The following is a 15310-nucleotide window of genomic DNA, read 5'->3' as shown; positions in this document are numbered from 1 at the left end:
TAACACAGCCATATAGTTACAACAAAAAGCTGTAGTATCAGTCATTGCTTTCAAATGGAAAATAAATACTGCAATATGTTCATGAGAGTATTATATTACATAAAGAATATGTTTTTCTCTGTTGCCCTACCATTTATGCTGAAATACTTATGTACAGCTTAAGGTACAAGTCATAACATGGTGCCAGGTAGCTGGTGTGATTATGGTCAACTGTTGTAATTATTTTATTACAATTTGATTACCCTAAGAAGTAGAAATAGTTTCTGAAAATGTACACAAAAATAACCGCTGCATACTTCATATTGTTGTACTTTGTAATGAGATACTTGAATGTCAGAATAGTGACCTACAATGTAGAAATAAAAAGACAATATCCATGAAAGTTATTTATGCTAATAACTGTGATGACAATGACATTGATGCTATTAGTAAATTAAGTAGAAGAATTGAACATAGCAGATTGATGTTTTATGTCCATTTAAAGGAAAGTACGAAAAAGGGCAACATTGTCTTTGTGTGTCAGTTTATTTAACCGATTAGAGTCTTGACACTATGACTCTTTTTCATTCCCATATTGACAAAGATGACCCGCGTAATACGCGTAGGAGACAAATAGAATTTCCTTTCCTCGTGTAGCGCATTCAAGTCCAAGCACTTACAAAGAATATTGATATAAATTCACTTACTTGCAAGAGTGGTAAGATGACACTTTCCTGATGTCTAATAGCATTAGTAGTGTGGGGCGAAAAGTCAGAGAGAGTGTACAAAGTTTGGGCTGGTCCTGAGACTAAGTCACCTCTATCAGCTGATATCATTGCTTCCACCACATCTATTGGACAATTATTGGACAATCTGGAGGAATTTATGGCTTTCCCCACATTTTAGAAGTTTTCCAGGACACGGAAACAATGTCAAGAAACATGGACAAAAATCCTTCTTTGTGTCCAGGTGAAGCAATCTGAGTTTTATTGTCCCTTAAAGCAATTCAGGGTTTAACACCCGAAGTAAGATTATTAAAAGGCCATTCAACGGAATTCTTTACCCAAAGCATTTCCGTGATTCATTAGACAGAAAGTTAACCTTTGCTCAATCAGGCGGAGAGAGAAGCTGTGATTGGCATCGCTTTTTTTTCCTTTCGTCTGAATTGCCTACCGTTTGATCGTGATAAGGTGGGAATGATTACCACCAAGTCACTGCTCTTTAAAGTGTCTTTATTGCACTCATAGGCCACCCAGAAAGAGTTCAACTCCAGCAAAACAACTGTATAGCTTGGTAAAAACTATATACAATAATTTATTTGTAAGTGTATGCTTTCTCTTTGAGTTGTTACGTGTGAAGACTGAGATAAAGGCATTCCTTAGTGATAACCTCTCACACTCTACACTTGACTTCATTTCGGGAGAATGCTCATAACAGGTGCCAGAAAGCAGAAACAGGAAAAGGAAAATCGCATCATCAATGCACTCAAAACTAGAAACGTGATGGTTTGTATCTGTGATAAATTACACATTCCGCAAAAGATACCTTTCTTGATTTGTTACAAATGAGAATCAATAAAACTGAAGTAGGTGAGCTATTTGGCAACATTCAATGCCCATATAAATAAGTTACAAAATCTGAGATGAGCCATTAAATCAATTCAAATATAAAACAAGAGAAATAAAATGGTTAACATCTCGTGTTGCTACAGCATTAAGTAACAAATATAGCATAAAAGTAGGACCCGTGGCATTTCAACGTATTGATTAATTTTTCTCTGGTGAATACCGCCAAACCGACTACTTGCCAGTTTAACCCGCTTCCACGTTCGCTAATTAAATGTCTTTTTGCGGTCCTTTCACCTTCAGTTCTAAGTATAAAAACATATCACTCTCTTCAGGTGAATAGGTTTTAGATCAAGGGATGGTGTAATAATAGTCTGGTTTGCAATCATCTGCGGTCTGTGCAGCCCTTTGAGACTCCTTGTGATTAAGAGCTATACAAATAAACATGACTTGACTTGACCTGACTTCTATACACTGTTACCTTGTCTCTCTCTCTCTCTCTCTCTCTCTCTCTCTCTCTCTCTCTCTCTCTCTCTCTCTCTCTCTCTCTCTCTCTCTCTCTCTCTCTCTCTCTCTCTCTCTCTCTCTCTCTCTCTCTCTCTCTCTCTCTCTCTCTCTCTCTCTCTATATATATATATATATATATGTATATATATATATATATACTGTATGTGTATATTTTGATATTTTGTGCAACAACATTTTTGGATTTCCTACCAGTGAGTTTGTACTCGATGTGGATTGTGCATGTACATGCAAAAATGCACAACGCTGTCTCCAAAGTTTTTTTGTTTACGCTGGAGTCCCATGTCCAATGTTGCTGCAAACAAACAACGATCATTACATTGTTGATAAAGACAATTCAAACCTAAAGCAAAAAACAAAAACAAAAAATAAATTCTACATGAACAAAAAGACTGTCACATAAGCATCAGGCAACAATTCAGGCAACAATTCATTGAAACGTGTAAGTTCCTACGAAATGTCATACGAACCAGCAAAAAGCTGTTCATATAACCCAGTAATTTACCTAGTCAATACGACTACATTGACACGCAAGCTTTGGGCATTCAGCTATTAAAACAAGTCTGAGAATCGCCTCGCTTTCCAGAAAAGAAAAAAAATAGTGACCGCATATCCTTTGTCACAGTTCAGCGACAGCAGGATCTGGCTTAGCTTGGTAAACTCAAGTGTGGAAGGCTTTGTGAAGCATAAAGACAAATAGCAGCTGGTACATTGCGAGTAATAGAGCTGTGTTGTTGTTTAAACAATTTAATCACGCAACTGCAGCACTTTCGGCCACCTATTGTGGCTCGGTTCAATTGTGTTATGCCGGTACATCACTGCAGCATCACCCAACGCTCTATTTAACAGCCAGGAAAGCCAAAGAGGGAGTCATTTGATGGATGTTCCATGCATTAAAATGCGGCTTCAAGTGATGCGCTCGCAAACAAAACGCGGCTTCAGTATTTTGGGGCCAGCACTTTTCTGGACACTTCTCTCTGTAGGTAAGCCTAAACCAGGACTGAGTGTTTTAGAATGAAACACTTCCTAGGTCTGAGTCCCTCTGTTTATATGGATGTGAGTACTTTCCTGCAGAATGAGTTCATAGTTGAAGAAATAATGACAATATTCCATCTTGGATTGTCAAATTTCGAGTTATGTCTGTAGAAAGACACTTTCAGTTTAGAAACTGACTGTTTTTTTTATTCATAGCACCAGTTTTTAAAATAAGCAATCAAACGGCCTTTACACACTGAGCAAAAAAAGGACCTACTTGTTTGGTTTCTTATTTGATCAAAAATCTATTCTGCAGGTCATTGCTATTGCTACGTTTGTGGAGTGTGGAGATGTGAGGACCTGACATGAATGCAGAAAACTTTAACCAGACTCCTTACAGCGATTCTATTACCTTTGGATAATTGTTTTTAGATTGAGAGAAAGAGAGGAAAACCTTGTGACAAAACAATTGTCAGGACAACAACAGAAAAAAAAAGTATTTTGTAGACCATTTTAAGAATTAAATTAGCTGGCAACCAAAACCCAGCATGGTTCAATTAATTCTATAATGCTGGGTTGATATATTCCTGGATCACATAAAGAGGGTGGCCACAGTTTGACAGTATTAAATGTGAGACACCCTATAGCTTCTGCCTGAAATCTCAAGTGGATAAAGTGGCCCATTTGAGGACTAATACTCATCAGGATTGTCACATGTCCGGCTCATTTCTGAAGCGTGGGGTGACACCAAAAACAACAGCAACCAGATGATGAATGTGCTTTATCTAAAAAGATCTTGAGGCCTCTCCTGCTACTGATTTCCCAGGAAACCAGGACTATCAGTTTCATAAGGGAGAGCAAACCCCAACTCAAAAGAAGGGCCTGGAGAGGGATGTGTGCCGTTTGGCTATACTCCCCTTAGACATACCACAGGAGGTGGTGCCCCGACAACCTTAGTGGTGAAGGGATCTTCAAACTGTAAACTCACCATGTCATTTCCATCTGTAGCGATCTCGCATTTTCCAGAATTTCCTGATTGTATTCTGTACTTTTGTAAAAGTTGCAACACTCTGGTTCTATAGATGGAAGCTCTAGCACAAACTGCACAACACGCAGATGTCTTGCAGATATGCTAGTCAACCGAAAATTATTAACTCAACCGCAGCATGACAACTGCTCCGAGTACATATATGTGCCATCGATCGAGTATCAGACCATTAAAGTTGTAAGTACAGAGCGTGGCACAGTTTGTGTATGCTCCATTCAAATCATTTCAGAATATGGTGTTGTATTTCAGGACACAAAAAATCTACGCTTGGGCTGTCGTTTACGAGCCACAATTGTAAGCAATGAGACGTACTTGTTCCATTAACACAACATGTTTGTCAAGTTTACCAGTTTGGCTTTAACATCGATTGCAACCTCAGGAATGGAATGATGATGAATTGGTGTGGGACCAGTCCATTTATCCGTATAATGAGGTTATCTTACCTGTGAGTAAAGTCTGGACGCCAGACATATTTGTGACCAACGGGTAAGGAGTGACATTGTCCTGCCATCAAGTTAAACTTCATCCTTGACATTGTCCTCCTCCTCCGCACGTCAGCATATCGGCCAGCACGCAGAACACCTTCCGTGACCTGATAGCATACAGCAACGGCACCATGCGGCATCGGGTGGTGATGGCGGCCGAAGTCAATTGCGAGTTTAACCTCTTCAACTACCCCTTTGCAGAGGATGAGTGTCCCGTGGCCATTGAAACCTGGTCAACTCAAGGTAGGCCATGGCATCAATGGACCTATTCATTTTTATCTTTTATTTTTCAAACAATTTCCTTATGAATGAATGCATGCCTGTTTGAACCTGAAAAGGGAGTGAAAGATCTACATGTTGAAAAGACAAAGTAGCTAATGTGAAGCAGCTGTAGTAAAGTTTCAACTCATTTTCTGCTTTTGGCATCTATAAACATCAATGATCCATTTTAACTGGGCAGAGGATAAATTAACTAATTCAGTGCCATACCATACAGTATAAACTCGTTTTCAGAAGCATTGAGTTCCAAAATGTAAAAATATGTTTTTGGGATTTATTTTTAAAAACTTTTCTAAAGTCATAAGCACTGATCAGTAAGTATCAAGCCTCTGGGAATGCTTTCACTGGGATAAATCTTCACTAGATGGCAGGAATGGTATTGATCCGATTTTTGTCCGCACATCGAGGAGCACCCATTTCTTTGTGTTGCTTAACTTCCACGAGCCAGTCACTGAAAGTGTGTGGGTGGCCCCGGAGTCACCAAAATTGTTTTGTCACATCACCAGAAACATAAGAAGCTGAAAAGTTCTGCAAAGTTCATGCATTGTTCATGCATCAGTTCAGTGTTCTTGCAATAAAATGCTATTTTGCAGGCAAAGTGCCCTTGTGTTTATGGAATGCACTGTATAGATATTGGGGGTATCACAAATGCAAAAAAATAATCACAGTGACGGTTCCACCGGAAATCCATCCTTTCACAAAAAGCCGTTTATCTTTTCTTGGAAATGAGTGTTTTCAAGAAACCTGGGAATGTTCAACTGTTGTTTACTACACTCTAGTTCTTTAAGAGATGGAAGCTCTAGCAAAAACTGCTCAACCTGCAGATCTCTTGCAGATTTCCTGGTTAACCGAAAATTGACAATGGTAAAAGCTGGATACATTTATGTATATAGATTCTACAGGCCGTTAAAAATAAGTCGAAATGACAAAAATCGTCTGGCTCTCGCACTTCCCTTTTGAGAGAAACATCTGGGACTGAATGAGTTAAGGAAAATTTGAGAATTACAGAAAAAAAGTCACAAAAATAAAGTATTACCCCATAGGAAGTGGATTCTGGGTATTTGGAGTACATTCATTCTTATTTTGAAGGGGGCGTGTGTATTATTTGATCACTGGATGTTGCTGAATTTTGTAGTACAAATAAAATTGAGTGCTAAGAAGCAAAATGAATAATACAAACTATGCAGACTCATACTGACCAACAGCACCATTTTTCATGATAAAAGAAAATCGCCCAGCCTTTTACAAAGTTTTTGTTTTTGCGTACCTGAAGCATCAAGATGTCGGACAATTATGTCAGCTCCCTGTAGGTCAGGCAAATGTCATGAAAAATAAATTCACGTTTCTTGACAAAATGGATGTTTATATGAAAGTTCATGTATATTTGCTTATTATTCAAACCGATATTCTTTTGTCCTTATTGGATGATGTTTTCAACACTAGGGCGATAAATAATGGACACTGTCCCTTTATTTGTTTTGTTTTTATATACATGTACGCTTGTAAAATACTTTGTAAAATAAACAAATTTGTGTTATCCTATAAATTGTTTTGCTTCTTTTACTTCCATTGGAGCACACCTTATGCTTAAAATCACTTTTTTGTTGTTGATGTGGCCAGAAAATTGTGAAACTAAAAAAAAATACCCGTTTAAAAAAAGTCCAAATGCAAACCCAAGCCCCCCCAAAAAGATAAAAAAAAGAATAGTTTATTCGAGCGCATCCAAGATATTCATCATCTACTCATTGATAATCTGACAGGGGCTGCCGTCATGGCTTTAAGCCAGGAGATAGCGTCAGAGAGTAAACAATTTTAAAAATTCCTGACAGCACCTTTATAATGAGAGCACTATTTACAGACATAAGGAAATTTATATATTTGTTTGCAGTGAATGAACGACGTTTTACTAGAAGTGCATGCTTTAAATATTCTGCAAGGGAAAGCCATGTAAGAAGGCAAACGTCTAATGGACATTTAAGTTCACTTTTTATTAATCTCCTGAAACATTTTTGTTTGATTTTATGGGTTACTAAATTCTTATTATTGATGGAAGAGAATACCGTGTTCTCGTCCTTTACGTCCCAAACCTTAGCTGTATAATGATAAATGCATAGACAATAACCAATGGGGTTTTACAAACAGCAGTAAAACTCAAATGCTACCAAATATTAATTTGGAATTCTGGTTCCCCCGAATAGTAACTAAATTCTAGTAGTCTTACTTGTAACATTTTGTTTTTCGTATAGGGTCACGTTGATGTTTTTTTATTTTGCTTCTCCGTCCACAGGATGTGGTACAATCTTGGAAGTTGGAAACGTGGAGGTGTTTGATGGAAGCCACGGCGACTGGGAAACGCTGGGCGCTTACCTCCACTCGGAATCTAATGAACAATATTACATCTCTGTAAGTCCTAAAGTGGACAGTAAATTATTTTGTCAGTTTTGTCAGTGGAAAACAAGTAATGTCTCCTAATGTAATAACAGAGACAAATAATTTTATAGCTGACATAAAAAAATTAAAATTATATTTCTCACACATAAAATACAAATGTCCTAACTTTTAAACGCTTCAGTGTGCATTATACAGCGACTGCGTTAGTTTAAATAAAACATGATGATTCAAAATAATGGGCCAAGATACTTGTAATTGCAAAAATATGCTTTTTTTAAAAAGGATCATCAGTCATCAGGGAACTTCTGAGATTCTATCTGAAACCTCAACTGTTTAACTCAAGGCTAAAAAAAATATTATATTCTATAGCATATGAATGACCTATGTTTCATGTTGATGATGTCTGTGTATTGCAACATCCTTTGCAGCCTGGTCATCCTGTGTGGTCCCCTCTCAAGGTTTCTTCATTTTCTTCATGGTTCCTTGCCCTCATGTAGGTTTTAGATCAGGAGATGGTATAATAATAATCTGTAGTCTGTAATAGTCAGTGGTCTCTGCAGCCCTTTGAGACTTCTTGTAAATATGGGCCATACAAATAAATATGACATGACTTGACGTTTGGAATCATACGGCTAAGATCAGAAAACAGGGGCCAATATTTTTGCAACATTTCCTTTTCTTTTTCCTTTTTCTTTTGTTGAAAATATAATATAAAATATTGAAATAATTCCATTCCACTTTACGTTTGTGTCTCACATGCTGTTGATTCTCAGAAAATATTTCCATTTTTTTAGCTTTTGCTAGCTCGGCTCTGCATGTGATTGTCACGTGTGCCGTGATTCATACATTGATTGCTTTTTATGTTGTGTTTTTCCTCTTTCAAGCGATTATGACTTTAACCTTAATTTTTTACTTGTTTCTCTCACTAGCCACTCATGTTATATACAGTAAACCCCTCACATTTCTGCAGAGATTTCAATAACGTGATTGGTAGAACAACACTGAAGAAACATTCCTTTTACACAATGACTGGTAGTCTGTGTAAGGCTATTATAGCAGTGTAAATTCATTTTAACCCTAAAAAACTTAAAATATAGACGTCAACAACTTAAACGCTTTGCAACAAAAGTGAGTACGCCCTAAAGTGAAAGATCCTAAAGTGTATGGTCTAGATACTTCCAGGCTGATCCCAAACCACTTTAATCTCTGCAGCATTGTTGACAGCACTCCTGCGCCTATTTATCTCAGCTAGTATTTAGATGTGACGCTGTGCAAGAGACTGTACAAGTCACATAGTATTTAGGAGGAAAAATAACAAGCAGTGCTTGGTTGGGGGGTATAGGGGTATAGTGCCTCTAGGGTGTACCGGTACTCACTTTTGTTGCCAGGGGTTCAGTTATTGATGGCTATATTTTGAGTTTTCTTTAAGGGGAAAATACATTTGTGTGTTTGTGTAGCCTCACAAGGCATTTATTTTTTTCCCCAAGCATATGTTTTTATTCTTTTAACATTTTAGGCATATTTGCCACACAGTTCGTGGGTCCTGAGTTCAATTCCCACTGGCAGGTTCCCTGTGTAGAGATTGAGTATTCCCAGGCTTTCTGGTTTTTACCAAAAAAAGGTCAAAATTGTCCCTGGGAATGACTTTGTGATTGAAAGGTTGACTCTCTCCGTGTGCTCTGCGGCAAGTCCAGGATGTCCGCTGTTTGATGTCAGCTAGGATGGGCTCTAGCACACTATATAATCCCTTGTGTCGATAAGCGAATTAAAAATAAATGAATGAGTTAGTGTTTTAATAGTTTCCACATTATCCTTGTAAATGCCTTAACTGTGCTCAGGTGGTGTTGAAGATTCGGCAACAGAACCCTTTCATCACACTGCTGCTCCCCAGTATTCTGATTATCTTGGCCGACATGGTGAGCTTTGCCCTGCCTCTGGGTTGTGGCGAGCGCAACTCCTTCAAAGTCACACTGGTGCTCAGCTTCACCATGTTCTTGTTAATCCTCAACGACCAGCTGCCGGGCGACAGCGAGTGTAGCCCCGTTATAAGTCAGCTAGCGCCACTGCTAACAGCTCGAAAGCTTGGATGATGCACAGACCGTGTGGCTTTTGCCTTTGCAGAGTACCACTTTTGTGTGTGCTTGGTGATGCTGGTGGTGAGCATGCTGGTGTCCATGGTGCTCACACGGGTGGCCAAGGACGGAGGTCTCGTCTTCTGCTGTTTCTCCAGAGGGGAAAAGCCCGAAAAACACCAAAGAAAAGATGATGAAGGTGAGTGAGTCCAGATACTTTGGCGGGTCATGGTGTCTGAACAATTTTGAAGCATGGAACCATTTAAAAGACGTGTGTCAAACGCATGGTCCATTAGCCAAATGCAGCTGGACACATCATTTTATGTGGCCCAAAGGACAAAGCTGAGAGAAGCACAATAGAAAAATGTCAAACAATGACTCGCAGTTTTAAATATCTCCACTAGATGTCACCAAAGCTACACGCCACTCCCAAAGTTGTTATTGCTGACTTCCATTGATCCGTGAGTTGTCTGTCTCTGTGTGCCCTGCGACTGGCTGGCAACCGGTTAACGGTGTCCCCTGCCCACTGCCCAAAGACGGCTGGAATGGGCTCCATCACCCCTGCAACCCTACTGAGGATAAGCAGTGCATATAATGGATGATCAGATAAAGAGCAGAAATACTTTTAAATCATTAAATTAGCGTTTCTGTGGTATTTTGTCCCTTTCCAGTCTGCATGAGTTTCCCCCAGTTAAATGAACGGTAGTGGAAATTAATTCACAATTGTTCTTTTTCTTTTTCTTTGTTTGGAAATGTACAGTGGATACAAGAGATAAAATCTTAGTGAAGAAAATACATATTGAGGAAAAAAACCCTCAAGAATAGTTTTATCATCAAATATTACATCCCTGAATCATAATTTAATTGTGAGCCTCTGAAAAGACCCCCACCTCTGCAGCTATTGCACACTTTACTGCCATTACTAGTCTGGCCCTGTAAGAATGGTTGATCTACCATGTGGCCCCTGAACTAAATGCGTTTGACACCCCTGCTAAAAAGAACTTGCAGAATTGTGGCACAGTACATAATAGAGGAATTTAAAAAAATATTTTGGTACGGTAACACAATCGACTTTGGCCTGGACGGATCTATTGATACTAACAAAGATGTTATATAATGAAATTGTGAATATGCTTGATTGCTGATAAGATTTTCGAGAAGGGTTGTTCAAACCTCATATTGTGTTTGCTGTTAAAAACGTCATATTGGAATATAATATTGTGAACGTGCTTAATTGCTGTTGAGATTGTCATGATTGTTTTCTGTTATTAGTGTCAATAAATTTGTTCAAACCTAAACCTAACATGAAGTGTTCTACAAATTTTGTCATTTTGTATAGGGATAGAAGTCAAAGCTGATATCAGTGTGGTCCATCTGGACACCTCCCAGGAAAACGAGCTACACCGAAAGCTAATCGACTTCCTGGACGCCATTAAAGCAAACGAAGACGAGTGCAACCGCAACGAGGTGTTAGCGGACAGGCTTGACAAAACCTTTTTCTGGTTTTATTTCATTTTAGGCACGCTTTACTTTTGCGCTATGATCTTGGTCATGATCAAATATGAATGCAACGTCAATCACCTAGATTTCTGGTAGGTAAATGCAAGTGGTGGGAACAGACTAAGTATGAATTCTTAATGTGGTTTACTTTTCCCTTAGATATTTTTTGCACAACTATGCTTTTAAATAGAGAACTCTTTATTTTCAAACGTGTCAGGTGACCATACATCATCAAAAACTACGTATGTGGAGATCGGTCAAGTGGAATGAGAAAAGGAATCTTGATCTTGTTTAAAATCCGTCTGCTAATGACATAGAGGAATGACACAACTGCAAGCAAGAATAATTTCCGATTAGAACAAAGAACTAAGACCTGTTTTTCCCCCAGGTGTTAGTTAGCTAATTTAGCATTTTAATGGCAGTTGGATTTGCTAACAAAACAGAATGTAACATGATTTCCCTCCTTCTCAGGCACTTCATCATATACATGAATAAAAAAGTGTCCTTATTTTGTGTTTTGACTATTTCTTCTTCTTTTCATTTAATTGAGTTCTTTCAGAAGGTGCTGTATGAAACAATGTACGAATCTACAAATTCACAGATTTATTTATTTAGGTAAAAATATTTTCACCTACAACGCATTTATAATTATTATACATTTTATACTCTGTGCATTGTTCAAAAAGTGACCTTACGTCCCGCAATTTCCTGGCTTATGTCATCATTGCAGCCCAAGTAAGCTCGTTCATGATGTGCGTGCTAGTACGTGCATTTCTTGTGTACGCTTGCATGAACACTTGTTTTTTCATCTTTCTTGGGGTTTGGGTTGGCGTTTGGACTCTATTTGAAGGCCTTCTCTTACTTTGACCATTAACACATAAAAATGCAACAAAAAACACGGATAAGACCATGATGTCACATAAAACCCAAACTTTGTAAAGTTTGGGTTCTAAACAGCCCTTTGGAAAAGTGCACAGGACCACTGCATGTTTGAATTACCGTTGAGGGAAAAACTATTTTAAAAGAGTAGCAGCACCTTGTGAAAGATAAAAGAAAAATACTTATCTCCCAAAAATAATCAGATATTTTTTTGTGGTAACTGAGGTAACAAAAGTGACCAGGGGGTGTAAGTACCTCTTTTGTACGGAGGACCAATCCTGCCATCTGTACGAATAAATGTATACATGAATTAATATCTGTGAATGTATCCCTACGTGAATCAATAGATAAAAAAAAAAAAAAAACAATCTTGTATCATTTTAATATATGACACGAATGTCATGTATTATTTCATAGTTTGTTGTGCGTTTTGTCACGTATTTTGTCGGGTATTTTGTCATAAGATAATGTTCATTAAATGGAAAGGGGTCGAACTAACTGGGCTTTTCACCTATTGCTTGATCGACGCAGTATCCGATTAGTTTGTCACCGATCAGGCTACTGGGCGACCTCCTCATTTAAATAACATTTTGTTTTGACAAAATACAGCACGGTGGATTATTGATTAGCGCGTTGGTGGCACAGTTCTGAGGTCATGAGATCAAACCTTCCTGTGTGGAGTTTGCATGTTTTCCCCGTGCTTGCGTGGGTTTCCTCCGGGCACTCCGGTTTCCTTACACATTCCAAGAACATGCATGTCCGGTAGATTGGCCGGTCCGAATTGTCCCTTGTAAGAACGAGCGAGTGAGTTGTCTGTCTCTGTGTGCCCTGCAACTGGCCGGCAACCAGTTCAGGGTGTCCCCTGCCCACCGCCTGAAGATGGCTGGGATGGGCTCTAGCACCACCGGGACCCTACTGAGGATAAGCGGTGCAGATAATGGCTGGATGGATGTGACAAAATACCTGACAAAATAAAACCAAAATAAATGAATGACAAATGCACAAGTAAATGAATAAATTGCATGTATGTCATATATTTAGGTATTACATGTTTTATTTATGTGTTCATTACGTACCTGTCAAGCTCAGCCAATTGCTCCCCTTATTAAGTATTGCATTTCTCTTACTAAACTATAATAAACCTTACAAACACAATGGGGGTCCCGTTTACTCACAGCAAAACAGGCAATGTACTAAAATGATGTGCGCAAGGCAAGTTTATTTAATTTAAAAAATAAACGCAAACAATTCTTTCAGCATCTTTCATATTTAATTCCATACTCAATTTTTTTAGTGGATATTATTTATATATTGTATTATATTTAAAAAAAACTGTTTTCACTTACAAAAATTGTTATACAACTTACACAAATGGAATTGATCAAGAAACGTTACATGGCAAACGTATAAGTTGAAAGGTATGTTATTAATTTGTATGGCATACATTAGTGGGTATTTTTTTATTTATGCAGTGATCCCTTGCTGTATAACGGTGAACTTGTTGCAGAAGTATCGCTACTTTGCGGATATTCATCTTGCATCGTGTTCTGCATTCTGATTAGTTTAACAGTGGAAGATGCTTTTTATTGGCCACACAATTGCACTTACAGACCCAATGCACTTGCTCTTTAGCCACATGTGAGACTTTGGCGCTCCATAGTGGCTCTCTGGTGATAATTTTCAAAAATGTTTGTTGGACAAAACTGGATGCTAAATTCAGTTTTCCATAACATCAGCATGATGGCGGCAAAATATCAAGTCAAGTTTATTTTTATAGCCCTTAAGCACAATGAGTCTGAAAGGGCTGCACAGACTACAGACTATTGCAAACTACGGACTATTATTGCACCATCCCCTGATGTAAAACCTACACGAGGGCAAGGAAAAACTCAATTACCTCAGCATGAGGAAAACGAAGAAACCTCAGGAAAGGACTGTAGTCCCCCTTCCAGGATGACCAGGTTGCAATGGATGTTGCTTTAGCAAACAATAAAATTAAATGTAAAATAATTAAATGATGATATAAAATAAAAAATAAAATAAAAAGGACATCATGTAAAGTAATGTAGTTCGTCCCTAATCCATACAGTTGGGCAATAAAACCGCAAGATTATTTTCATCCATCCATTACGTGTGCTACTTATGCTGAGAAGGGTCGCAGGGGCGCTGGACCCTATCCCAGGTATCTCAGGGCAGTGGACATCCTGAACAGGTTGACAGCCAGTTACAGAGCACACAGAGACAGACAATTCACTCGCTCATTCACACTTAGAGACACTCTGAACTGTACAAGATGATTTTAAAATTACAAACTCAAAATAGAGAAATTATATGTAAAAAAATAGATTATAAAGTACAGTACTATGATTTGTCAAACTAATATTTGAGCCTCTAAACTGGGTTAATTTTTGAGAAATAAAGAAATTGTCAAACAAAGGTTTCTACTTAACTGGTTTTTAATTGCATGAGGTTTTTGGAAGGCAATTCTCGTGAAAAAGGAGGCATTACTGTATATGTGTTGATACATATCGCAGAACGAAGGTTAGAGTAATGTTTCACAACTGGTGGGTCAAGACTTAAAAGTGGGTCGCTGGCCTTTGCCTAGGCAAAATAATGCTAAGAATAAATGGAGGATCAGTTACACTCCTTAACAGTAGATGGTGACAATTCCCCTGCTCAATCTTTCCTTCCTGTGAAGTCAATCGCAGCTGTCCCAATTGAGTCTGAAAGGGACAACATCTACTTCTAATTGAGATTTTGTTTGTTTTATTTCCCTTTTTGCCCCTTAAAAATCATATTAAGAAGGTTATTGATAAGGGGGAAGAAAAAGTGCAAAAAAGGGACAACGACGATCGAGTAGAAGGAAATGATTGCAAAGTATGAATATGGTGTACAAGTGTCTGCGATTAAAGTCCTGCTAGATGGTATTGTAAATTGTTTAAAAATGTTATATTTTAAGGTTTTTTTTATCGGTATAATCTTCTTTAATATCCATCCATCTATCCATTATCTGCACCGCTTGTCCTCAGTAGGGTCGCGGAGGTGCTGGAGCCCATCCCAGCCATCTTCGGGCAGTGGGCAGGGGACACCCTGAACTGGTTGCCAGCCAGTTGCAGGGCACACAGGGACAGACAATTCGCTCGCTCATTCACACCTAGGGACAATTTGGACTGGCCAATTAACCTGACATGCACGTTTTTGGAATGTGGGAGGAAACCGGAGTGCCCGGAGGAAACCCACGCAAGCACGGGGAGAACATACAAACTCTACACAGGAGGTTCGATCTCATGACCTCACTAACCAATGCGCCGCCGTGCTGCCCCTTCTTTAATATCTACATAATTATAAAAATATCAATGTTTAGGTAGGCTACATGTTTTATAATATTTTGGGTACGAATTTCTCGCTTACATGAGATTTAGACTTATATTCGAGTAGCTACGATAGTTGAAGACGTTTTGGTTTTGCTGGTCATTTCATTTTGGGGAAAAAAGGTGAACGTATTCTGCTATCTCTGCTTTAAATTTCACAATTCTTTCATGATAAACTGGAGAAGTAGTTTTTTTTATTTTTTTGGAGGGGGGCATTTACAGCTAAGCATTCGGGTTAAAT

The 15310-nt window shown here is 38.4% G+C and overlaps 1 protein-coding gene across 2 annotated transcripts; it reads left to right on the top strand.

The window, feature by feature from the left end:
- The first annotated feature begins 2954 nt into the window (after window positions 1-2954).
- Window positions 2955-11321, top strand: LOC148374920 (5-hydroxytryptamine receptor 3A-like). Of its 2 annotated transcripts, XM_088355767.1 has the most exons (9): window positions 2955-3052; window positions 4127-4269; window positions 4342-4386; window positions 4472-4578; window positions 4651-4820; window positions 7144-7259; window positions 9086-9296; window positions 9369-9518; window positions 10659-11321. In XM_088355767.1, exons 1-9 carry the CDS (start codon window positions 2968-2970, stop codon window positions 10913-10915), a joined length of 1284 nt encoding a protein of 427 aa, XP_088211893.1. In that variant the 5' UTR covers window positions 2955-2967; the 3' UTR covers window positions 10916-11321. The 2 variants fall into 2 exon arrangements, with proteins under 2 accessions (XP_088211893.1, XP_088211884.1); XM_088355758.1 differs by having other exon boundaries at window positions 4127-4386.
- Window positions 11322-15310: the final 3989 nt, after the last annotated feature.

This window comes from Urocampus carinirostris, chromosome 1, assembly GCF_059441175.1.
Source record: "Urocampus carinirostris isolate Australia breed hairy pipefish chromosome 1, RoL_Ucar_1.0, whole genome shotgun sequence".
Classification (NCBI taxonomy): domain Eukaryota; kingdom Metazoa; phylum Chordata; class Actinopteri; order Syngnathiformes; family Syngnathidae; genus Urocampus; species Urocampus carinirostris.
The sequence above is the reverse complement of the archived record's forward strand: the minus strand, read 5'-3'. Positions and strand labels throughout refer to the sequence as shown.